At 31.0% G+C, this 25,000-nt stretch overlaps 7 protein-coding genes and 2 long non-coding RNA genes across 10 annotated transcripts; 6 read left to right on the forward strand and 3 right to left on the reverse strand.

The window, feature by feature from the left end:
- The first annotated feature begins 6 nt into the window (after positions 1 to 6).
- LOC123274815 lies at positions 7 to 893 on the forward strand. The gene is made up of 3 exons (XR_006511582.1): positions 7 to 232; positions 480 to 554; positions 641 to 893. It is a non-coding gene; the product is annotated as an uncharacterized LOC123274815 (long non-coding RNA).
- A 3,447-nt stretch (positions 894 to 4,340) lies between these two features.
- On the forward strand, positions 4,341 to 5,749 carry LOC123274814 (SAP30-binding protein-like). The gene is made up of 2 exons (XM_044742550.1): positions 4,341 to 4,911; positions 5,715 to 5,749. The coding sequence occupies exons 1-2, from the start codon at positions 4,341 to 4,343 to the stop codon at positions 5,747 to 5,749; spliced, it is 606 nt and encodes a 201-aa protein (XP_044598485.1).
- A 665-nt stretch (positions 5,750 to 6,414) lies between these two features.
- LOC123274821 (39S ribosomal protein S18a, mitochondrial) lies at positions 6,415 to 7,245 on the forward strand. The gene is made up of 3 exons (XM_044742558.1): positions 6,415 to 6,557; positions 6,702 to 6,838; positions 6,922 to 7,245. Exons 1-3 carry the CDS (start codon positions 6,455 to 6,457, stop codon positions 7,165 to 7,167), a joined length of 486 nt encoding a protein of 161 aa, XP_044598493.1. The 5' UTR covers positions 6,415 to 6,454; the 3' UTR covers positions 7,168 to 7,245.
- A 592-nt stretch (positions 7,246 to 7,837) lies between these two features.
- On the forward strand, positions 7,838 to 10,111 carry LOC123274820 (alpha-soluble NSF attachment protein). Its single transcript, XM_044742557.1, has 5 exons — positions 7,838 to 8,071; positions 8,747 to 8,940; positions 9,021 to 9,286; positions 9,365 to 9,538; positions 9,630 to 10,111. The coding sequence occupies exons 1-5, from the start codon at positions 7,980 to 7,982 to the stop codon at positions 9,777 to 9,779; spliced, it is 876 nt and encodes a 291-aa protein (XP_044598492.1). The 5' UTR covers positions 7,838 to 7,979; the 3' UTR covers positions 9,780 to 10,111.
- A 562-nt stretch (positions 10,112 to 10,673) lies between these two features.
- Positions 10,674 to 13,368, reverse strand: LOC123274816 (conserved oligomeric Golgi complex subunit 2). Its single transcript, XM_044742551.1, has 2 exons — positions 13,147 to 13,368; positions 10,674 to 13,082 (listed from the first exon to the last, which is right to left on the reverse strand). Exons 1-2 carry the CDS (start codon positions 13,216 to 13,218, stop codon positions 11,025 to 11,027), a joined length of 2,130 nt encoding a protein of 709 aa, XP_044598486.1. The 5' UTR covers positions 13,219 to 13,368; the 3' UTR covers positions 10,674 to 11,024.
- A 227-nt stretch (positions 13,369 to 13,595) lies between these two features.
- On the forward strand, positions 13,596 to 15,579 carry LOC123274819 (mannose-1-phosphate guanyltransferase beta). The gene is made up of 5 exons (XM_044742555.1): positions 13,596 to 13,832; positions 14,051 to 14,235; positions 14,327 to 14,882; positions 14,977 to 15,208; positions 15,303 to 15,579. Exons 2-5 carry the CDS (start codon positions 14,083 to 14,085, stop codon positions 15,469 to 15,471), a joined length of 1,110 nt encoding a protein of 369 aa, XP_044598490.1. The 5' UTR covers positions 13,596 to 13,832; positions 14,051 to 14,082; the 3' UTR covers positions 15,472 to 15,579.
- A 46-nt stretch (positions 15,580 to 15,625) lies between these two features.
- LOC123274817 (separin) lies at positions 15,626 to 18,128 on the reverse strand. The gene is made up of 7 exons (XM_044742552.1): positions 17,760 to 18,128; positions 17,469 to 17,685; positions 17,063 to 17,337; positions 16,854 to 16,990; positions 16,561 to 16,777; positions 15,877 to 16,501; positions 15,626 to 15,787 (listed from the first exon to the last, which is right to left on the reverse strand). Exons 1-7 carry the CDS (start codon positions 17,970 to 17,972, stop codon positions 15,636 to 15,638), a joined length of 1,836 nt encoding a protein of 611 aa, XP_044598487.1. The 5' UTR covers positions 17,973 to 18,128; the 3' UTR covers positions 15,626 to 15,635.
- Positions 18,129 to 18,250: 122 nt separating this feature from the next.
- LOC123274818 (basic salivary proline-rich protein 3-like) lies at positions 18,251 to 24,945 on the forward strand. 2 transcript variants are annotated; one of them, XM_044742553.1, is made up of 6 exons: positions 18,254 to 19,365; positions 19,573 to 19,695; positions 19,889 to 20,098; positions 20,197 to 20,253; positions 24,557 to 24,689; positions 24,789 to 24,945. In XM_044742553.1, exons 1-6 carry the CDS (start codon positions 18,562 to 18,564, stop codon positions 24,923 to 24,925), a joined length of 1,464 nt encoding a protein of 487 aa, XP_044598488.1. In that variant the 5' UTR covers positions 18,254 to 18,561; the 3' UTR covers positions 24,926 to 24,945. The 2 variants fall into 2 exon arrangements, with proteins under 2 accessions (XP_044598489.1, XP_044598488.1); XM_044742554.1 differs by lacking the exon at positions 19,573 to 19,695 and having other exon boundaries at positions 18,251 to 19,365.
- Positions 22,097 to 24,420, reverse strand: LOC123274822. Its single transcript, XR_006511583.1, has 2 exons — positions 23,407 to 24,420; positions 22,097 to 22,724 (listed from the first exon to the last, which is right to left on the reverse strand). It is a non-coding gene; the product is annotated as an uncharacterized LOC123274822 (long non-coding RNA).
- Positions 24,946 to 25,000: the final 55 nt, after the last annotated feature.

Here is a 25,000-nt window from a genome sequence, read left to right on the forward strand (position 1 = left end):
CCTCAGGATCTTTTTACAAACTATATTCGATATAAAAGTCGAATTTTCCGTCAGTAAGGTGTTCATTCTTCTCGAGATGTTTTCATCGCCGATCTCCATGGCTCCAATGTCGGCAAAACCAGTCCCTGGTATATTCTTTCTTCAGGTGCCTGTTGTAATTATCATATATCATCTTCGTCAAGATATTCTTCATCGATTCTCTTCAGTTTTGATCGCGCCAAAACGGCTTACAGTAAGTTTATACAAATTTCTAGGTGGCCTGAATGTGGACTCAACAATTTTCCCTGTGATTATATGTACCTGGTGATCTTTTAACCAGCACACTCCTGTAATTTGCCAAATCAGCTTCCTAAATATCCTGACGATCCATTTCTTCCAGCGCATGTTTTAGCTCCTTACCCCATTTGAACGAGCTGCTGTGATTTCGAAACAGTAATTACCATCGAAAATTAAATTTTAATATTTAAATTATTTTGTAGTTGACGTAGATCGTGCTGAACTAAGGAATGATGAAGATGCATATCCAGCGGCGGCTGCTGGCGATTTTATCTATAGTAATATACAAATTTTTATAAATAGAATTATACATTTTTTTAATAATTCAGAAACTACTCTCAATGATACTTTGTAATTATTTTAGATTCTCAAATTTGCCTGGCGTGTTCAGACGAGGAATCACCACCGGACGTCGTCTACAACCCTTGTCGGCACTGCATCTTCTGCCAAGCATGTCAAAGACAGTACGTGCAAACTCTGCTTGGAGATGGGCAAATTTTAACTTGTAGTTACTGCCGACAAGAGGTTGTCTCAGTTGACTTGATTATTTAAAAAAATATTAATCCTCATTAAATTTTTATTTAATATTACTTTTAAACAAATTTAAAATATAATTATTAATACATTTATAATAATTATCATACATACATTTATCTATCATACATTTATAAAACTTATTATATTATTACATTTATAAAACATATTATATATATAATACATTTATAAACGAATACCTCACTGAAGTTAAAAAATAAATAATATCTAAATTTTATTATTACAATTATTATTATTATTTTTATTAGTATCCAATTAACTCAGCTCCTCTTACATGTAGAAGCAAACATTCGTACAGAGAAGCTGTTACTGCAGCTTTCATTGAAATAAAAACGGTGAAATTTTCAAATGTCGTCCAACTTGACCTGTATATCACTTGACCTAATATTATTATTATTATTATTATCAATATTAATTTATTACATTGATTAAATACTTTTTTTTTCAATCCAAAATAATTACCTTAGTAATTAAACCTGCGAAATTGGATTTCAATCGTGATAATGTCTAACTAATTTTACGTTTAATTTCTTAGGTATAACATGATTGAGCCAACTATCGAGTTACAATAGTGTAAAAGAGCTAGCGGCTGTTAGATTAAAATGATAAGACTAATTATAAAATTATGCATCGAGAGAAAAAGAGCTCGAGTCAACGCGACTTGGCTCAGTTTCTCTACATGTTAGAATTTTTATTAACAAAACAATATTGTCTGTAAAAATGTTAATTACTATTTAATATTTAATTTTCGAATTACGTTATTATTATTATTAATTTTATTTATCAATTTATTGTTACTAGTATTATTATTATTGATAAAATTTGTATTATTATTATTATTACTACTGTTATAATTATTAAAATTCATATTTTTGTTGATGAAATTGTTAATAGTATTATTATTATGATTATTGTTATTATTATTATTACTTTATGACATTTATTAAATACTTTTTCCCATCAAAAATAATTATCGTAGTAATTAAACCCGCGAGTGGATTCCAATCGTGATAATGTCTAACTAGTTTTAAGTTTAATTTCTTAGGTATAACATGATTGAGCCAAGTATTGAGTTACAATAGTGTAAAAGAGTTAGCAGCTGTTAGATTAAAATGATAAGACTAATTATAAAATTATGCATCGAGAGAAAAAAGAGTTCGAGTCAACGTGACTTGGCTCAGTTTCTTTACATGTCAGATTTTTATTAACATAACAATACTGTCTATAAAAATGTTAATTATTATTTAATATTTAATTTTCGAATTGTATTATTATTATTATTATTATTAATTTTTATTTATCAAGTTATTGTTACTAGTATTATTATTATTGATAAGAATTTCTAATAATATATATTAGACGATGTGACTTTAGTCAGATTGAAATTCATATAGGTTTTTTCATTATCTGAAGAAATCTACTGCATCAACAGGAACTCCTACCGTCGATATGGCCGATTGACTTTTAAACGTATGACGTTAGGGAAACATCACGTTTAGAACCTTGAGCGATTTACAAATGGCACACTTGTGATGCTATCGCTTTTAGAAGCTTTACATTTTTGAAGTATAACGTTTCTTAACATGAACGTTCTTTAGACATCACATTTCTAGCATATACATTTTAGGATTAAGTAACGTTTATGAAAACTAATTTTCGGCAAGTGTCACATTTCTTAAATGTGCTTATCTCGATACCAAACGTTTGGGATATTGCACCTTGCTAAAAACATTACGTTTTGTATAGTCTCTGTTAGGACTAAGTTGTGGCACCCCATTTGCCGTAACTCCATTCCTACTCGAGATATCCGTAACTAAAAATTATTTTTATCGGCTATGTGCTAACTTCAGGGTCATGAAAAATTAAATCCGTCGTTTTTTTAAATTCTCACTCGTGGGATTTTTTTACAATTCTTCTTTATGCCGACTAAATTGTTCCAAAAAAAAATCGTAAGGATTGTATGTTAACTTCTATACAATTACTTGGGGTATTCGCTTTGGGTGCGTGACCCCACCGCCACCCTGACGATACAACTTACGGTGGCTTTTTTAAGAAAATTTACATGTATTAGATGCCAAATAGTTATTTAAACAATTAAATAAACTTGAAAAAAATTTGTTTTCTATGTAAAATGTGACATATTACACAGAATGTAGATTAAATTAAAAATTTTTTCTTGGGTCAGTTGAAAATAGTAAGGAAAATAAACACAATAACTAAAACAAATCTCAAGTGAATTAGGTTAATCAGTGTTAAAATCTGTCAAGGTGTTTATTGTTAAATTAATATTAAATGAAAAATCAGTATTAATATTAAATATATAACAATCTGAAATTATATAAAAAATAACGAATAGCTCTATTTAACATAACTATATATTTACGAATGTATCTTAAATTTTTATATTCTTTATTTAATTTTGCAATCTATTACCCATAATATTATTTTTCAACCACAAACTTTAATAAAGGGTAAAAATTTAATCCTGGCTGAACATATGAGAGATGTTGAGCAGCAGCTATCCATTTTTCGCTGATTTAATTTCCAATTGGCAACCGGAAACTTATAAAATTTACAATCACTATTTCTACTAGTATTTTTACAATTAACTACACAACAATTTTGATGACCCATTTTATTTTATTTATTTAAATAAACTAACACACGTGTTATTTTCATAGCTTTTAGTAATAAAGAGCCACCCTTAGTTCTGTATTGTCCCGCAGCGGGCGCTGACATCAGTTTTGTGTCCCCCACTATGCCTTACGCACCCAGCGAATAGTTAATGTCGGTTAAAACATTTATCACGTCTGAATTTTTTTTAATTAATTTACATGTAATAAATAATTGATGATTCTATTCTTAAAATTTTATATTATTTTTTATGACCATGAAATTAACAGACATTTGTTAATTTTGAGAATTTATTAAAAAAATAAACAATGAAAAAAAAAGTTTCACCATTATTAAATATCTTAAATTTTTAATTTTAAATTCTACCGCTGTTAACATTACTTTCGTTTTAATAACGAAACAGAGCGCCACCTTCTGTGCGCGAGCACCAAACAAGAAGAAATTATCGAGCATTCGACAGAAGCGACATCACTCATTCGTACACACTTTTCGCAATCACAGAGCTGACCAACTCACCCAACAAACGTTCTGAAATGTTTAATTTCAAATCCGACTTCGACCGAGTAGCACACAGTTGCACGACATTTATTCATTCAAAGTTAAAGTCTTTCTACAAAATATTTCGTTTGACAAATTTGACTTTCGTTTGAACAAGTGAGTATATTTTTTTATTCTATAGATAAATTTTTATATACTAAACTATAATAAAAGTGTAATGAATTAAAAAATTTTTCAATTTGGTGTGTTGCAGATTTCCAAGTATAATCTACTTACTTTGGAATAAAGTTCAGCAAAGCAATAATTAACGCACGATAGTGGTGAGTTTACACCTAAAATTATTCATTTTTAAAAATTGAACCCATATTAAATAAACCATGTCTGTAATAAAAAGCTCCGCCTTGGCATCTATAACATCCGCTTATACTGATTCTGAGGATGAAATTGATGATTGTACGCTATATGACCATCAGGAAACATTACCTATACACGCTATCATACCACAAAGTTTTCAAAAGAGTAACTCTTCAACCCCCGAAAAGTTGACCATGACGGAAGAATTGGTATCAGATTATAAATTTGAAGAGGACGACTTTCAACTTCTACCAACGTCTGTAGATCCATATCCTCCAGAATTACAGGCAAGATTTAATAATTATATCAAAGTTGCAGAATCAAGTGGTTTAGATTTTAATTCGGTGATGCAAAATCGGAAGGAATTCAAGAATCCATCTATTTGCGAGAAGCTTATTCTTCATTGCGGCTTAGATGAATCCGGTACCAATTTCTCATCAGATGTATTCGACCGATTCAAGTGGAGTAAAGAAGCTCACTATAATCAACTGGATAATGCCCAACAAAAGTTGATGAGTCAACTGGAAAAATCAAAAACTCAACAAGTAAAAGTTGAAATTGTATCTGGTGTCGCTAAACATCCTTCTCCCAACGGTATTTTAGTGAATAAGAACAAAAGTAGTAATGTTCATAATTTTATTGACAGTAATCATAATAATAATAATAATAATTTAGCTAAGTTTTTAGGTGCAAAAGCTTATTCAAGTAGGAAAACTAAGTATGAATTCTGTACTAGCAATTTCAATTTTAAAAGAGCGCGCTGTTGATATTTATGCATATTTGTTTAAATTCTAAGTATTTATTTTTACAAATAAACTTTTTTTATAATTTAATTGCGTATTCATTGATTTTAATTATAACATTTTTTATCATTATAATATTCTAAGAAAAAAAATGTATAATTTACCAACATGTAATACTTAGTCATAGTTTTTCAATTTTTAAATTTATTATTTTCTTTCATTTCTTATCTATTAGTCTGTAGTTATTTAAATTTATAATAGTACTTTGAACAATAGTAAAAGAATATTCGAGTTAGCTCATTAAGTGTCTCGTTCGGCCTTTTGTAAGAGGGCCTTGGGGAAATTCCCGTAATTATCAGTCTGAGGCCTAAGTACATTTAAGGGATTAAAACCCAAATTGATAGATGAATGGGAGTTTTGTTATAAATAAGTAAAGTCATTTAAACTTAAATTGACAAGCATTTAAATAATGACAGAGAACAATAAGCTAAGAGAATTTACCTTGAACAGAAAAATTTTAGAATAATGAACTCAATAAAATTTGAATATTAAGGTAAAATGTCAGGTAAAATTTCGGACAATGCTTACTTAAGTAACTTTAATTCTAAAACTCTAATCTCTAACTCTAAATTCTAACTCTAATTCAAAAAATAGAACTTAATAGACATTCTATTGAACTTTCAAATTAAACAAATACGAAACGCTAATATTCTATAGCAATTATATTTCATTCTACTTCAATAAATAAATAATTAAAGTCAGAAATTCGTAAAAAAAACCTGAATTCAAATATACAAATCATGTTTTTAATAAGCAATTTAACGTTAATCAATGCACATATACTAAAATATTATGTATATATATATATATGTATATATATATAATATTTATAGTATAAATATAAATTAAAAATATAATATATAAATAAAGACAATGTATATATAGTCTTTGTCTGAAAAAAAAAATTTATTATAAATTAATGACATTAAATCATGATAATTTTTTATTTTTTTACTTATCGATTTTCTGATTTCTTATCTATTAATTTATAGTAATTATTAATTTGAAAGAGTAAACTTATGAACTTTTTATAAAAGTTCATTAAAATGAGTACTTTGATTTTATCAATTTTTACGATGATTATTTTTTACAAGTTTGATATTCTTTTTTCTTAAAAATTTTATCTACAAGACCAATTTTTCGAACCATGTTTTTTGTTAAACCAAAGTTTTTTTACTATGTTAACAAAAAAAATAAGTTTATTTCTAATAAAAAATACATCGTTTGAAAAACTTGCCCTTAAAAATAATTTAAATTTTTCCACTTGTTTTTATTTATGTAAGTATATATACTTTTTCAGTCGATAATACAGATTTATATGTTGAACATTAATCATGACACCCATCAATAGGTCGCTTTTTAATTTTGGAAGAAATTTATTGTTATCTCAATCAAAGCGATCAATATCAGTTACTCCAGTCACTAATTTAAAAGAATGTAAGTTATTATTTTCAATAATTAATTAAAAAAATCATAAATTATTCTACAAATGGATTGCAAATAAACCTAACCTCGTTTAAAATTCTCAATCACTCAATCAATTTATAATTGTTTGTTAACAATAACATCTTTATTTTCTAGTCATTGAGAAAAAAGAAGGCAAAACATTAACAATTGAAGCTAAAATAGTTCCTGATCCATTTCAACAAAAATTATTCAAACCGGCTGAAAATGGAGCATGTTCTCTGTGTGCTGCTGGTGTAAATGTTACTCATACTGTAAATATTCAATTTTTTGGATCTTTAATATTTTATAAGTAAAAGAATAAAAGTTTTATGTGTAATAAATCTTATTTTTCCAGGATGTTTTAATTTTAAGTCAATTTACACGATCAGATGGCCGCATACTACCAAGAAGGGTCACCGGTCTCTGTAGAATCCAACAAAAGCGAATTAGTGTCATGATACAAATGGCTCAAAGGGCTAGATTAATGACTCTTCACCATAAAAGATGGAGGCCTAACAAAATAGGTCCCTATTCATTTAATACTTACTTCGACGAAACAACAATTAAAAAAAATTATTTCAGTCCTGTTTACCGTGCCTAAGTGCATTTATGATACAGTTTTTCACACATTTTAGCAACCTATGTAAATAATTTAATAAAAAACAGGTTTAAGTTGAAATTAAAAGACCAATAATTATATATTATTTAAATTGTTTCAATATAGAAATAGGTGCTCCAATGATTTAATTATATCGAGTTTGCGCATATTTTTTATTTATTTGTTACTCAATAATGGTAGCGCTAGAACAAGAAATTTCAATATAAACCGCTGAAATACCTATAAAAATGTATTTTTTTTGTAATAAGAGCAAAGAAATCATTAAAATTTTTGTGTTTATTTTTTTTCAAACACTTTTTTTCTAGTATAAAGTAAATAATTTTCCACCTAAAATATCTGCAAAATGTCTACTCGCTATAGTTAATACTTAATCAATTATTGATTTTAAATAAGTTGGAGTAAAATTTATTTAAAAATAAAAAAAATGCGACATTTAACTGGCGTAACGTGGAATAATTGAACACGCCGTTCAATTGATTATTAGATACTTGATACATTAATTAAAAATATGATTATTTCTGTGAATTGAACTGATCATTATCTTTAAAAAAAAAATAATTTTATTTTTGTTTTTATCAAGTAGTGCCACCAGGTGGTCATATCATGAAGACGTTGACTCGTGTGTCATTTCCCCCTCTACTTCTACCTTACTCACCAACTCTGTTTAGTTTGATTTTCATTGTGTGGATGCACCGTCAATATTGTCCTAGGATTCAGCAGTGAAATAAACTGCGAACGTATCTAATTGCGTTCGTTTATTAATTTATTGTTGTCTAAGTAATAATAAACCAAGTATGGCAGACAACGAGCAAAAAGCATTGCAGCTTATGGCGGATGCCGAGAAAAAGCTTAATTCATCCAAAGGACTCTTTAGCTCTCTCTTTGGGTAAGTAAAGAGTATATCGATTTGTTCAAGTGTGCGCCCGATTAAATCTGTTCACATTTCAATATTGAGGCATTTGTTACACCATACTATTGATGACGTGACAATTTTTTTTCTAAAAATAAATAGAATTAATTTTTTTTTACACCCAAAAGTAAAATAAGTATATTAAACAAGAGACCCCGATATTGAAGGCTGACATTTAAGTTTCATCGCAGAGGAGTATAATGATTCCTGATGTGTCAGGGTGTGAGAAGTTTTATGATGAGTATTTACGCACGCGCGAATGACACTTGATTAGTAAACAATTATGATTTGATATAGTTAAAGAAAAAAATTAAGTATATCAAGACAGCAATGATGAAAATATTTCTAGCAAATTTGTTACAAGAAATATAATATGTATCATAATAATACACAAGTTAAAAATTTCTTATGAAGGGCATCTTTTTAGCATGATACACATTTCAGTTCTTTTTAAACATTTACAGAAAAAAAATTGACATCTCTATTAATAGTGACACGTGGAATGTCAACTTTCTTTTTCTCATAATTTATTTTTTTTGCTACTGATCTAGAAAGTCCACCGATAATCCACTGTTTTTTTTTTTTTTTTTTTTCCCCAAAATGTAACGAGCTATGTAAAAACTATTGTATTAAATTTCTGTCTATTACTAGAACTTCGAAGGTAGATGAAGCAGTAGAATGTTATCAGCGGGCTGCTAATCTGTTTAAAATGGCCAAGAAATGGGGAAACGCTGGCAATGCCTTCTGCGAGGCTGCTAACCTTCATATCAAAGCTGGAAGTAAACATGACGCAGCTACAAATTATGTTGATGCTGCTAATTGTTACAAAAAAACTGATGCAAATGGTAAGAAAGGACTTGAGTTGATCATTTTTTTATAGTTACTGAATAGAAAAACAAATAAAAAATTTTTTTTTCTATTTCAGAGGCTTCTAGTTGTCTTTTGAAGGCAATAGAAATTTATACAGACATGGGAAGATTTACGATGGCTGCTAAACATCATCAAACCATTGCTGAGATGTATGAAAGTGAAGCTGTAGATTTAGAACGTGCTGTCCATCATTTTGAGCAAGCAGCTGATTATTTTAAAGGCGAAGAGAGTATTTCATCCGCCAACAAATGCCTTTTAAAAGTTGCTCAGTATGCTGCGCAGCTTAAAAATTATGAAAAAGCTATTCAAATTTATGAACAGGTATTTCATAGTATACAAATTTAGTTGAACTTACTAAGACGACAGAGTGTTTGATTACTTGTTTTACTCTATTTTCAGGTTGCAATGTCATCACTTGAAAGTCCGCTACTCAAGTATAGCGCAAAAGAATACTTTTTCAGGGCAGCTCTTTGTAACTTATGTGTAGATGCACTCAATGCTGAGCATGCTATTGAAAGATACAATGAACAGTATCCAGCATTCCAAGATTCAAGAGAATATAAACTCATAAAGGTATTTAAATACTGCTATTTTTTTTTGTTAAAATTCATTTGAAATGGTCTCCGGTTCGTTAAACATTAATATTCTATGATATTATTTTCAGACATTAATTGAACACCTCGAAGAACAAAACGTCGAAGGTTTTACAGAGACAGTTAAGGAGTATGATTCAATTTCGCGATTAGATCAATGGTACACGACGATATTACTTCGTATAAAGAAACAAATTAATGACAACCCTGATCTCCGCTGATCAGTATTTGTAATCGTTCAGTGTATTATGTCATCGGTATTCTTCCTCTCCTTACCATATGTAAATTTTTTTCCATTCAAAAGTTTGCTTTCGAAAAATTTTTATCAATTCATTTCTTGAAGATTTTATTGAAGTATTACTATTCCGGTTCACAGTCCATCCATTAAATGTTCTATATTTTTGCTGTTCTTTCTTAAGACATCTTTGAGTTATCAAACTTCTAAACAGACTGCAAACCTTAATCTGCGCTTGATAGTAGAGTGTATTAGTTGATCAATTAACTAGGTTAAATTTGATTGATAATGAAATTTAATAAATAAGTAAAACTATTATCATTATTATCTTTATCATTATCATTACGATTAAGCAATATAAAATCATAAATGGCTAAAAAATTACCTTAGGAAGAATATGAGATTTGTTTTATTTTATACATTTTTCTTTATATTAATGTTATAAATTTAAAAAATGTTTATGGATATTATTTATTTTATATTAATTGTTTAATTATTGTATTGTAATATTTTATAGATCATAATTTTAATTTGTGTCAGCAAAGATAAGTAATTAAATAATATAATTAACAATTTTACTTTAAAAAATGGATATATATTGAAAAAACTCAGTTTTACTAGTAAATAATAAAAATTACTTATGACATTGCTGACAAAATTTAAATAAAATTTTTTTGCATTCTCACTGCTACCCAATGCATTGTTATTACATATAAATATTAATTATTATGTATGTAAGACTAAATTAGGGTAATATAATTCCTACCAAGATCTGGGTGGTATAATTAACAAAAAAAAATGCATAAATTTATTAGAAACAGTAAAATATCCGATATTAAAGTATCACGTATCATAAGGTAATGAGGAAGAATAAAAATCATTCATTAAATAAAACATTTTTATTATTAGGAAGGAATTAATCTTCTGGCTATAATCGATTGTTAAATAATATATTGATTGGACTAATTAATTAATTAAATAATCGTAGGTTTTACCCACAAGGAATAATTGTATTCCACTAATTATTATTATTATTATTATTATTATCATTATGTACTACACTCGCATACAAGACAGCCGATAAACGTATACATGTATACGAGGATTAAAAATAAACTTATAAACTTAATTCGATTATGTGACGCATTTAATTGCTGAATAATTTTTCAATTAATCTTTTATTTTCTATACGATTATTACAAAATTTAACATTTGTATGATTATTTTTTATTTATAATTTTGATTCATTTCTTGATTTAACAGCAGCATCAACAACTTCTGTTAGTTTTTCTAAATCCTTAATAATATACCTATCGATATTGAATGTATTTACAGTGTCAGCAAAATATAAAACATCTTTTTCGAGTTGTATCCTTATTTTATCATCATCAGTAACGCCTTGCGTTTCTGTCGTTGGCATTTTTGATGATTTATCACGATGTATTTTGAGTCTTCTAAGACTTTCTTCCGTCTTTTGAACTGACTCGAGGACATTTTTAACCGATGAATAATACTGTTCACTCAAAAGAGATAACGTTAACTGGAGCCAGTTAATTACAGCACCAGGAACGATATTTTGATACGTTGAATGAAATTCTACCAATACCCCGAGAGCATTTTTTATGTAAGCACAAGGTTCAGTTGGTTCCCTATTTGTTCGCCTATATGACCTCGGAATATCACTAACTTTTTTCAATTCTGGCGAACTATTTGCCAATAATTCTTGAACAATTTCTTCAGTTATTTTTGGTAAATCAGATAATAAATTTATTTTCATATTATCTAATGATTCTTTTAATAATGTAATAATTGTTGTCTTAGAGATATTGAGTTTTCTTACTACAACGTCTAAAACCATTGGTAATTTTTTAGAAATTTTTTCTAGATCAGTATAGAGACAAACAAGAAATTCTAATCGATTTGGTGGTTCTGGATTAATTATATTACTGTTCATAGCTACGGGCCTAGGTTCTTTAATCCACGACTGTTTTAATGCATCAGAAATCCATGTTCTGTAACGAGAAAGTATTTGAAGATTTAATTTCCAAAATTGATGAAGTAATTGTGAAATAAATATTCCTTCAGACCAAGTCTTCATCAGGCAATCCCACGTAGTTTCACTTCCGTAAAGGGTAAATGTATCTATATCAGTAGGATCCAAATTTGTAACATTAATTTTGATTGATCCTTGTGATACATTATGACATAAAACTTGCTCTACTGAACCAGCAATTTCTTGGAACCGAATTTGAAAGTAAACTGGTAAGTTCCATTTTTTTATAAATTGTATAAATAATGGATGACACTTTAATTGAGCAAGATTATCATTATTTTTACATTTCTCTTTTAATTTATTAATAAATTCCAATGATTCTATGTAACGTTTATAAAATAAATCAGGATTACCGGGCGCAAAAATTTGTTTCAAACGTAACTCTATTTTTTCTTCGACTTCTGACCAAAAACTATTAACAAGAAAATTGAAATTACGAGCAGTCGTTATATTGGAATGAAAAGTAACTTCCAGTAATTTTTTCAATTCTACATCCAATAACTTCAATAATTTTTGGTAAAGTTCTTGAAGACCAAGTAACTCATTGTTAATATTCTTCTCCACAATAATGTCTTCGATTAATACTCCAACAATTTTTTTTCTCACTAAATGTTCTGCTTTATCAATCTTATCCAATGTTACATAAATTCTTAGACAACAAATAAGATTATCAGTAAAATTATCATTACTTTTAATACATAATAATAGTTGTGAATCGAGATTATCCAATAACTGGATTTCTAAATTTTCACAATTTTTCTTCAAATCTTCTGACATGTAATCTTTGCATCTTGTCATATGGAACCTCAACTGATTAAATTCTGTAGCAGCCCGTTCTAAAATGTCCAATTTAATTACATGGGACTCTAATATTAGTTTCAATTTTGATGCAGATTTATAAACACGTCCCAAACTATGCATCGATTGTTTCAAATCACGTATACGTTGATGTTCCTTCAGTCCGTTTTCCATATCCTCTGTTGCCGTGTCCAATGTTTGACATATTTGCATCACTTCCTCTCGTAATTGTCCAAGAGGTGCTTGCAAATGGTTAATTACCTTATCAAGACCAATTAAATCTTTGGATAAATTTACAAAATCAGCATAATCTTTATTTATAAGCTCAATCATTGCCGATCTCAAAATCTTCAAGTAAACTCCAAGATCATCTCTCATCGTTTCTAAGCTTGCATTTTTTCTGTGTTCGTGTAAAAAATTGTCAACATCGAAGTCCAACTAAAAAAAATAAATTTCAAATTTTTATCATGTAGCTTTTAGGTTAAGTAAAAAAATTACTTACTGCCATAAAATCTTCTGCTGTGAAACACAAATCACTTGGAGCCGGTGGTAGAGTAAAATTATTTTCTGACATATTAAAAATTTTTTAAATCTCTAACCAATGTTTTTCTGTTTACTTATTAGTATGTTTTTCTGTAAGCTCCAATAAGTGTTATTTATTTTATTTATTTATTCACGAACTATTTAATTTATACTTTTAAAAAATTTGTAACATATATACAAAAAAAATTTATCAGCCCTTGTCATAAAAAAAAAAATAAAAATCACAAATTTCTAGTATATTAACAAATATACGTAATACGTAATAATAATAACACTTCAGTATCGATATAATTACAAAAGTATAAAATTTAGATTTTTATTTTTTATTTTTTAAGTATTTTCTGTCATTAGAGTAAAATATACTACAGTTTAATGAGAAAATTCACTATAGTTTACATTTAGGATCGCACCCTTTGTAAACACACATGGCGATGACAACTATTAATACATACGTGGCAAGCCACTATATATACATAGATAAATGTCGTTAATTAACAATTGAAAGTCGTAGTGTGAGTATCAATGCGTGGCAACTTTTGACGTGGTTATCGCCAACAGTCAAGAAGTCATAAGATTAACCGATACTTCTGTTCTATAAGACTTTGGAACAGGTTTAAATCAAAACATAGCTGAAATCTAAGCCAGGTATTTACAAATAAAATACTTTAAGTAGTCTACTTTAACAATTTTATAAGTTTCATCATTAAATTTTGTTTGTTGTTATGTGAAAAAGTTAATTATTTGCAATAATATTTAAAAAATAAACATGCTACTAAAAAGATTAATTGACTAAGCGGTTGGAATTTTTTTATTTATTAAGACTGATATTTTTTTTTTTTTTTTTTTTTTTTTTTTTATTGTAGAAATGTTTTGTTAAACTATTTTGCACCAAAATATGCCAGAAAAACGAAAAAAAATGGGCACACTACGTGCACTGATTCTTGTTGGTGGATATGGAACACGATTGAGACCCTTGACTCTTAGTAGACCTAAACCACTTGTAGAGTTTGCTAATAAACCAATGTTGATGCACCAAATTGAAGCGTTGGTAAATAAAATATTTTTATTTTTATTTTGAAATACTATAATTTATAAGTTATAAGTCATGATAATTACACCAGTAAATTTTTTTTTTTTAGGTAGAATCAAATGTCACTGAAATAATATTAGCTGTATCATATCGAGCTGAGGAAATGGAAAAGGAGCTTACAGCTGAAGCAGAAAAACTAGGCGTTAGTCTAATCTTTTCACATGAAAATGAACCTCTGGGTACAGCTGGTCCTATCGCTCTGGCACGTAAAATTTTAATGACAAGTGATGAGCCGTTTTATGTTTTAAACTCAGATATTATTTGCGATTTTCCATTTAAACAACTTTTAGAATTTCATAAAAAACACCGCAAAGAAGGTACGATTGTTGTAACTAAAGTTGAAGAGCCGTCTAAGTATGGAGTTGTTGTCTATGAAGAAGACGGAAAAATAGAGAGTTTTATCGAAAAACCTCAAGAGTTCGTATCGAATAAAATAAATGCTGGTATTTATATTTTAAATCCTAGTGTATTAAATAGAATAGAATTGAGACCTATGAGTATTGAGAAAGAAGTATTTCCGGGAATGGCTAAGGATGGACAGCTGTATGCAATGGAATTACCAGGCTTTTGGATGGATGTAGGACAGCCTAAAGATTTTTTAACTGGTAAAATATAATTAATTAAATATATATATATTTAAACATTATAAAAATACAAAACAATTTTTAATTTTTTTATCTAACTAAATTTATTTCTTAGGAATGTGTTTGTACCTTGCATCATTAAGAGAAAAGTCACCAGAAAAACTGTACACAGGCGAAGGTGTAGTGGGCAATGTCCTTGTCGATCCGACAGCTAAAATCGGTAAAGACTGTAGAATAGGTCCTAATGTTACAATTGGACCAGGTGTTACTTTAGCTGATGGTTGTTGCATTAAACGTTCAACTCTTTTAAAATGTTCAACTGTTAAAGAACATGCATGGCTTGATGGGTAAGTTTTCTCTCATTGTAAAAAAATATTATTGGTTGATAATCAAAATATAAAATGAAAACAATATTTAATATCTTCATCTTTTTACGACTAGATGCATCGTCGGATGGCGAAGTGTTGTTGGAAGATGGGTGCGAATGGAAGGAATTACAGTACTTGGTGAAGATGTTATTGTCAAAGATGAGTTATACATTAACGGTGGACAAGTACTTCCGCACAAAAGTATCGCCACATCTGTTCCTGAACCACAAATCATCATGTGACAATTTATCAATTATGAAATTTAAAGATGTTTTTAATTATTTTAAAGAGACATTTGAGTCTCTCTGCAAGATATTTTTTTGTTGCCAGAAAAAATTATTTGACTGAGATTTATATAATTTTTACGATAAAAATCAAAGTTTATTTTTTTTTTTTAAATTACTATCTAATATTTAAGTTTAATTGGCAATCCTCTAACAACAGCTGCTGCTGAAGTCATGTACTGCGTACAAACTTCCTTTGCGTTAGCAAAAGCTCTTAACATTTCTGGCTCCTGAAGTTGTTCGAACTCATCTGTTTGTACGTCATTTTTAAACTCTATAAAAAAATATTCATAAATTATAAGTATATACGTAATAAATTTTATAGTTTTTATGATTTATTTGCATATTTTTTTGAACACTTACTAAGTACGCCATTGATCCATTGATCAAGATCCACATGAGACCAAGGTCTAGGCGCTAAAGATGGTACCCAATTACTTATAAAACTTGCAGTCATTTTATCAATTTCTACATCAGTTACTTCCCAAAGCATTCCGAGAATACACGGACTAGAGGCTGTTAAATATTGATTGCAAACTCCATAAGGTGGAAAACGTCCACCAACAGGCATTAGTTTAACACTAGAGCATCCAAATAGTAAGACCGTTGAATTAACTCGTAAGCGTTCTATTTCTTCTCCAGAAAAGAATTGAACACCATTTCCGTGGCCACTGTACATCAGAACATTGTAATCTGTCAATGCTTTTGAAAATTCAATTTGATCAGGTGTTTTATTATAAATCCCTTTCCAATCTGATAACCAGTATTTTAAAAATACTTTTAAACGTGTTTCCATCTTTGACAAATTACCCTCTGGGTTAACAATAAAAGTACCCAATTCTTTTTGATATTCAATCACTTTACAACCTTCCTCTATGGTATCTTTATGTTCTTTAAACATTGCGTAAGCTAAGTGGACACATGAAAATCGTGTAACAGGTTGTTTTTTTAACAGAGTCATTGCTTCGAAAGGTAGATAGTCCATATGCTGTTATAACATTAATTTCATTAAAAAATGAATAAATACGGTTAATGTGATATACCCACCTCATCGATCACTAAAATTAACGTTTTTCTTTTTTCATTTTGGAGTTGTAGAATTTCTTTTTGCCTTCCATAGATGGAAAGAATAATATTGTTAGCAAGTTTTGGATTATCTTTTAGTACATAATTAACCGCTGTTGCTATTTCTGACTTCGACAAACAGTATGAACAAGTAGTAATTTTTTTCAATAACCATAGGGTTTTTAAAGACAGCTTTTTGCTATAAGAAAAAAATTTTTTGAATATTTATTTATTTGAAGTTTAATTTAATTGAGAAAAATTAATTAATAACATACTGAGAAGAGTCATCGGCTATAAGTTTATCAATCATTGTATGAAGACTCTTAATTGTATCTGATGACATTAATGGATCTGCTATAAATAATATTCTCCATTCTTTTAACCAAGTATTTTCCATTTCTCTCACTGCCCCCTAAAAATTAATAAATGAAATGAAGATTAACTTAGTATTTTTTCCCCTCAAAAAAATTAATACAAATTATACCTCCATCGTGTTATTTTGCCTAATTCTCATTTTCCAATAATGGCTAGGATTTTGGTATTCCCTTTTCAAATCATCTTTATTTTTCGCCAATAATTCTGTAATTTCTTTGCAAATATCATACATATCGGTGGGTGGCTTAGGCACTGTTATACAAAAAGGTTGTAATAAATTTTCACCAGTAGGTAAAATTGTTATGTGCACCGCATGAGTAGTTACCGCTGGTTTACATGCTGTTTGTGGTTCGTATTGCATGGTTATTTGAACCATGTACCATTCTAAAAATAAGATTGTAAATATGAATGCATGTAATAGTAAAATATAATTATTATAAGATTATTTTAAACCTAGGAAGTGACTAATGTTTGCTGCTTATATGATCATAATTAAATACTAACAAATTAAATACCTTTAGGAAGTTCTGATAGTTTAGTTATTAATGAATTTGGTCCATTAACAGAATTAATATCAAATTCCATAAACTCGGGATTTATACCATAAGCTTTAGATGTTGTGAAAACTTGATCTCTCAAATCAGCTTTGATGTATCGAAAATTTATTTGTTGCCTATGAATAACAGCGTGAGCTTCTACTAAATGATTAACAGCCATTATCTCTTCACCAGCCTAAAAATTGAATAACAATTGTTATGGATTATATAGATAAAAAATAAATAATAATAATGATATTTTAATCTTACAGCAAAAAAATGAAGAGCCATCATTTTATTCAAAGCTGCATATTGAATACTTTCCATAGAAGTTTTTAAACTAATATGATTATTCAAATCATTCTTAAATTTTTCATAAGAGTCATTAGCCGGAATAACTTTTTCTAGTACTTGTTCTTGCTCTTCAGAGCTGAGTGTGCAATCACGCAGAGCTTCTCGAATTTTATTATACCTCAGTGTCATTTTTAAGAGTAAAAATAAAATCAACAACAATTTAAAGTACAACAAACATTAGTTAAACAATTCAAATGACAGTATCATAAGTATGCTAAAGTAATTATATATGTTATTTGTTTGTTATGGTTTATAATATAAAATCACAAACAAAAACATGAAACAGAAATGGATGTAACGGTGCCTAATAACAGAGAGAATTCAGCGATAGATGGCAACACGAGTAAGTTTCAACAAGACGCTTACGACGTCATGCACAATAATAGAGTTAAGTTTCTCGTCATGTAAAATTTAAACAGTTGAGGGGGTATTCTAACCACAAGATGGCGTACACCGTGCGACGCTACTTTTGACGTTCGTAAGTGAGTTTTGTTAAATAAACGATAATAACTAATGAAGCATTTTGGGCCGTATTTATTTCGGCCCATTTAAAAAAAATCGAAAACGGATAATGCGGTTGTTAGAGTTTTATTCGAAAGTACCTGAATTGACAACCAATCAGAATATTGATAATAAGAAACGTAAATCGTACTTGGGGCACGAGGACCCGCTATTGGCTAGTTTATGAGAGACGATGATGGCTCCGTGATGGGAGAACATGGCTGCGACGCAAGCGGAGAGCCAACAAAACGATGTAAAGTTGAACGATAGTGTGAAATGCACCCAAAAAAGAGCACAACTTAGTGGTAATAGTTCAAGTGTTAGTGCTAAACAACAGCTGGATCAGGAGCCGGCCGATAAGGTAACCCGGGGCGCGGCCCAGCTGCTCAAGTATGTGAATCGCGGGGACGGCGACTCAGGTTTCGAGATGAGTCAATATCGTGAGGACATTAGTGGACACACTGCTGGTGAGGTCAAGTCACCCCGGGAGGTCATACAGAATCCTCAGGAATCAACCGGTAAACCAGAACCTCACGAGGCACCTGGTCATCCAGGACACCCGGGTCATCCCTACATTGGCCCGAACGTGCCAAGAGATTATTCTGATGAGTATGCTGGTAAACCTAGCGACTATCCTAGTAAACCACCAAACGAATATCCTGGAAAACAATTGGATTATCATTCGAAACTCCCGCTCAATGAGACCGAACGGTCTCACCATCCAGATATGGATGACCATTACTCGGTTTCTAAAATAGAGCCTCGGCTTGCTCATATTGGACCTGGTCCTGGTGGTTTTCCGGGGCAACCGAGATTTCTTTCTGGTCAAAGTATATCCCAGGCCACTGGACCTACTCCAACACTCAATCAACTGCTTCAAGCAACAAGTTCTGTGCACAGGTTTCACGCTAATTATCCAGGAATCGGACCAGAGTCTTATCAACAACCCTGGCCGCCGATGCAGAGACCACCAGTTGTGCCACCTGTATATCCACAGCCTGGACAGAGACCTTCTCAAACAGTAAACACTTTTTTTTTTTTTAAATTCATCTTCAATCATTATTTTGTTGTTGATGATGAGAAATAATAATAATTAAAAACAATGTGTTATTAGATTTATTTATGTGAACACATGTTGTAAATAATTATTAATTTTATATTCATTTATTATTTTTGTTTATTAATGTGCTAACATTACACCGCTAATATTCATTCATAATATCTGTAGGGATCTCCAAGGTTACATCCAGGACCTGGTGGTCCCAGTTCACCTACTCCAATGCCATATCAACCGTATACGGCACGCTATCCATCACCAGCACGATCACATTCACCTTATGGACACCATCAAGTGAGTTTATGTCTTAAAAACTAACAACTAATATATCAAAAGTTTTTGTGGTGATATCAATTGCTTGTGTTGTAATTGCATTTGTCAACAATGTAGTTGCTTGTATCCACAATTTTATTTTGTTTTGTAAAAAGTAGAATTATTGTATAGGATTGTTTTTTTGTTATTGTAAAAATTCTCGAACGATTTGCAGATGAATTCATATGCTGGGCAAGCAAGCCATCCTCCAACTCTGTATCCAGAACAACGTGGTGGATGGAATCAAGCGGGACCACCTAATCCACCTCCTCCACCGCCGAATCAGGTGAATTCTTCGAGTCAATCGCCACAAAGAACGCTTTCGCAATCACCTGCTCCACCACCTTCAGCTTCGCCACAGCCACAATCAGCTGGGCAACAGCAGGTAATAATTATGGCATTTAAATAAATCAATTTTTAAACCTAAAATAAGTATCCATTTTATTTTAATTCAATAAATTATTTACTCTATTTTAATTACAGAATTATCATAATATACAACGATCAACGACTCCAAATACTCAAGGAATTGATTCTGGGGTGAGTCAATTATTTACTGATAATTATTTTTATTTAGTATTTTTTTAATAATAGGTATAGAAAAACATATAGGAAAGAATATCTTATTTACATATTGAGAATAATAACAGTAATAAATAAGAAGACAAAAATACCAAAAAAATAACATTGGAGTACTTGAAATAATTCAAGATCTTTAAAACATTCTCTGGCAAAAACCTTCTTCATGCTTCACGTCACTGTCTGATCCTCTCAATTCCAACGTCCGTTCAGCGGCACGTTGTTTCGCGCGTGGACGACGATGGTGTGCAAAGAGAAAAGAGTGAAGCGAATGGATGGAGATAAAAAAGAGCATTAGACCGGATAGTAGTAAGGCTCATGAGATGCTGGCGAAGAAAACGAAGATGACGTTGAATATAATAAAATAACAAAACGAAGAAGAAGATATATAAAAGCAGCAAGAAGACAACGAAGAAATTGTGATTTTTAGACGAGAGCGAATGGCGCTGCATCGGTGGGAGCGGTCGTCGAGAGCTCACGGCACAATGATTGTCAGTGTGAGAAGTCTGCAGTGGAGGAGAGTACATACAACACAGATCCCGAGAGAGGAAGAACGAGAGAGTAAATATCAGAAGAGATATATAATATACATCGGTACGGGATGAAATGGAAGTGGTTTTGGTGCTATGGAAGTGGTGATGACGGCGACGACGTCGACGACGACGAGAACTTGCCTGATGGTGGCAACGCAGTGGTTGGTCTAGGGATGATGGTGGGATACCGACCATGCCGTTAATACAGACAGAGGGGAATGTATATACACATATACATATATACTTATACATGTATAAAAGGGACTTGTATAGTTCGATTAGGGCGCGAGCTGCGCGGCCGCTGGAGCCCCAGATATTAGCGCCTTCCCTCCGTTCTTCTCGCTGCACATGAGCGAATCGACGGCAATGCTGGTTAAGAGAGGGTACCCCGGAGAAGGGATATGCCGGCAGGGGAATAACAGACATGGCGGCTTAACCAGAGAGAGAGATAAAACGAGAGACCGGCAAAACATGAGTGCGTGCTTCGCACTAACTGAAAATTGTAGAGAATGAAGGGGAGTCGCATTTCGTAGCTCGAGGGAGAATGTTTTCTCTCTCAATCCTCAATTTTTACTAGCCTTGTACTTCTTTCTCTCGCTCTCTCCCTACTCTCTTAACCGCTCGCCTGTAGAGCGGCATTATTCAAGCACACTCGGTACCACGTTTTCTATCCTATCTGGCTGTCATTCTATCTCACTCTTCTCTCTTGCCAGCGCGCGTGTTTCAACAATGATTTTAACATCGATTTTTTGAAGCACAAGTCATATAGAATAAGCCCCTGTCATGTTTCACTTTTTTAAAAATCTTTTTTTAATTTTTTAACAGTCTGTTTTTCTTGGCCTTTAGAAAAATCTATGCTTTGGCGACACACTTTGCAATTTTTTATATTAAAGAATTATTACTAACAATGTATTTTTAGAAATTGGATATCGCTGTTTATTATTAATATTTTTTTGTTTTTTTAATCATATTGATTTGGAGTAATTTCAGTTATTATTCGTTGTGATAAATTAAATTTTAATTAAACAATTTTATTTTTATGTAGATTGAAAACAAGAACTAAAAAATACTTCTCTAAATCTCAGTGTTTTAATATTATTTGTGTCACATTAAATTTTATACGTGACAATAGAAAAATTGGCCAATCACTCATCAACTACTTTGTTCTATCAACTTGAAGTCATTTTTGTAACACTTTTAAATCATTTTATTTTCACTTTACTAATATAAATTTGTTCTAAAAATTTTAATTATAAAATCTATTGCCAGACTAAAAAAAAAAATCATAAATAATATTGTGATTGATGATTTTAAAAGTTTGCCGCGTTTTTAAAACATGGCCGCGGTATTACGTAAACACACGACGCTGAACGAGGCTACACGAACGCCTGTCGCGCCACAACCACACAAACGCCCTCATACGATTAAGGTGAATTTTGTAACTGTCGATCTGAATTTTGTCGTAAGCTAGAGAGAGAGAGAACTAATGAAAATAGGAACTGACAAAACAAGATACAATGTGTAAAAGCGAGATAGAATGAACGACGAGCGAAGCGTAAGGCTAGAGGAAGCAAGGAAAAAACGTTTGCGCATCATAAATTTTTCCAAGCGATCCCTGATCTCTTAGGGTAATAAAATCACGTAACCAAATATTTAAGTGAGCATTTTTTATTTTATTAAATATAATGTGAATAACCGTTAAGTTTGTGTATGTAAAAATAATATTGTTTGTAGACCGTAGAGGATTGTAGAATATTGAACTATCGATGCACTACCATGCGTGGCTGCTCCCTGGTGGTAGTGCCGCCGCCGCCGTTGTTACTTTAGTTTAAGTATAGTGTTTCTGGTTCTGGACTCGGTTAAATATATTGAAGATTGGAGATTGGAGCAACAGTTAAACTAGACAGACAAATTAAGGATTATTCATATTATTTCATCTATATTTCAATAGTTTTATTGTGATATCCAAAGTGAAGTGAGCCTGTTACACCAGTCATCACCAGCAGCACCATCACCAGTAACTAAAGCTTCAAGCTAAAGAGTGAATACTGTAATAAAGTGGTGTATAGACAAGTGTGTGTTATATGAGAGAACGGGCGGTGACTGCGACGATAGCGGAATGTCAAGGAAGAACACACCCGTGGCTCGGTTATGATCGACGTAGCAACGTGAATCAAGACTAAAACTAACCAAATAAATTTTTTTAAGGAACACACACAAATTGGTTAGACATTATTCAGATTGGTGATAAAGGTAAACTTTTGTTTTCGCGTGTGCGCGACCGGTGGGCTGTGCCGTTTATATTCCTCCCATTCTCTGTTCTATTAAACTTTTCTTTTTTTTTTTTTTTTTTTTTGCTTCTACATTTTCTTTCTCTGTTTTTTACCTACAAATTTTTCCACAAGAAAATATATAGAAACACGTCGTTCGAGGACACGCGTTCACGAGGCGAAGTTACGAAGTTTCGAAGGATAAGCATTATTTCTCTGTGTCAGTGTCGCGTGCACACGGCTTAGTAGCTTGTTTTTTTGGTCATCATACATCACTTTATTATTGTCTTACGTATGTATATATTGATAACCTTTTTTTAATCCTCAATAAGATGTGGTTGCTTTTTTAGTCTATAACTAGTGCTTTCGTGTCCCACGTCGTCGTTGTAGTTATAGTCGTCGTCATCGTCGTCGTCGTAAAGCCAATTGAGTTTGGAGTATAAAAACTAAAAATGAGAGTATGCTTGTATAAGTGAGTGATCATCAATAAGTTGTGTGAGTGTATATGTTGTAAGAAGGAAAAAGTGTGAGTAATAAATAAGTTGTGAGTTAGTACAAAAGTTAATGTATTAACGAACCAACACAAAGAACATACGTGTGTGTATTGGAGAGAGCGAGTGAGGAACGATACTAGAAAAGTGTGTGTATATACGTAAAGCTAGAGTTGAGTGAGAGAGTAAAGGAGTGTAAAAGAGAGAGGAGAGTAAAGGAAAGAAGAGTACATATTGAAGCGACGACGACATGAGTTAGTGCCGCAGAAAGGAGACACATTGCGCCGATTATCGATGAGGTAATTTTCGACGGGGTTATCGAGACGAATAGAGTGAAAAAAATAAAAAATATAATAAAATGAGAGAAAGAAAGTGCAATTGAAATGGAATCAGAACGATAGAAGTGAGCGCCAACGGCTGTGACTGTACCTCTGGCACAGGACAACACATCGTTGCCATTTTGTATTTCTACGGAGCCTTTATTAAATCTAATACTTTATTCTTTTGATTATTATGTTTCTTCGTTATTTTTATTTATTTTTCATATTTGAGTGTTTCATAACTATACTTAATGTTTAAAGATCATGTATTTTATAGTTGAGTATTTTTACGTATGCTCCAATTGGATCATTTATTTGCCGCTCACAGTTATAATGCGATTGTCGTAACCTAACCTGAAGTCTTAAGCTCCTATGAGCTGATATATACATACATATAGATTCAAGATAACGTATATAAAATTGCGTTTGTTTAAAAAATAAATACTTGTCACAAAATATACATTTGTTACTTATATTTTGATGTGTGAGTTTTATATTCTACTTCATTTATTCTTCAAATATTTATACCCTATATTTAATGTCAAATAAAAAATTGTTTTTGATTAATATGACAAATTATCACTATTTTTTATTTAAAAAAAAAAAAAAAAAAAAAAAAAAACTAAATTTTTGTAATTTATTTATTGTAGGAACTCTCTGGTCAAAATAGTAATGACAGTTCGAATGGACCCGCCGGCCCAGGAACTCCAAATTCCCAGGGGATGAGGCCTACCCCTTCACCTACCGGATCCACGGGTTCTCGGTCAATGTCCCCCGCCGTTGGTATGTTATTAATCAATAATTGTAAAATTATCAAAAATGTCAATTTAATTGGAAGTAATGACATAATCGAACATTGACTGTAAAATTGAATATTTATAGGCCAACAAAACGTTCAGATGCCTCCTCGTCCCTCGAGCAGCCAGTCAGATGGTAGTGGCCCAGCACGAATGAGTCACTCTCCAATGGCTACTCAAGGTAGTATTTTTTTTTTTTTAATTTCTGTTAATTCGGGTTAAAGCACCGATTTTTCAACATTAATACCTTTTGTTGATTTTTTTCTACTTTGCTTTAATTCATGAACAGCATAAATA

Source organism: Cotesia glomerata, unplaced genomic scaffold (assembly GCF_020080835.1).
Source record: "Cotesia glomerata isolate CgM1 unplaced genomic scaffold, MPM_Cglom_v2.3 scaffold_79, whole genome shotgun sequence".
Lineage (NCBI taxonomy): Eukaryota > Metazoa > Arthropoda > Insecta > Hymenoptera > Braconidae > Cotesia > Cotesia glomerata.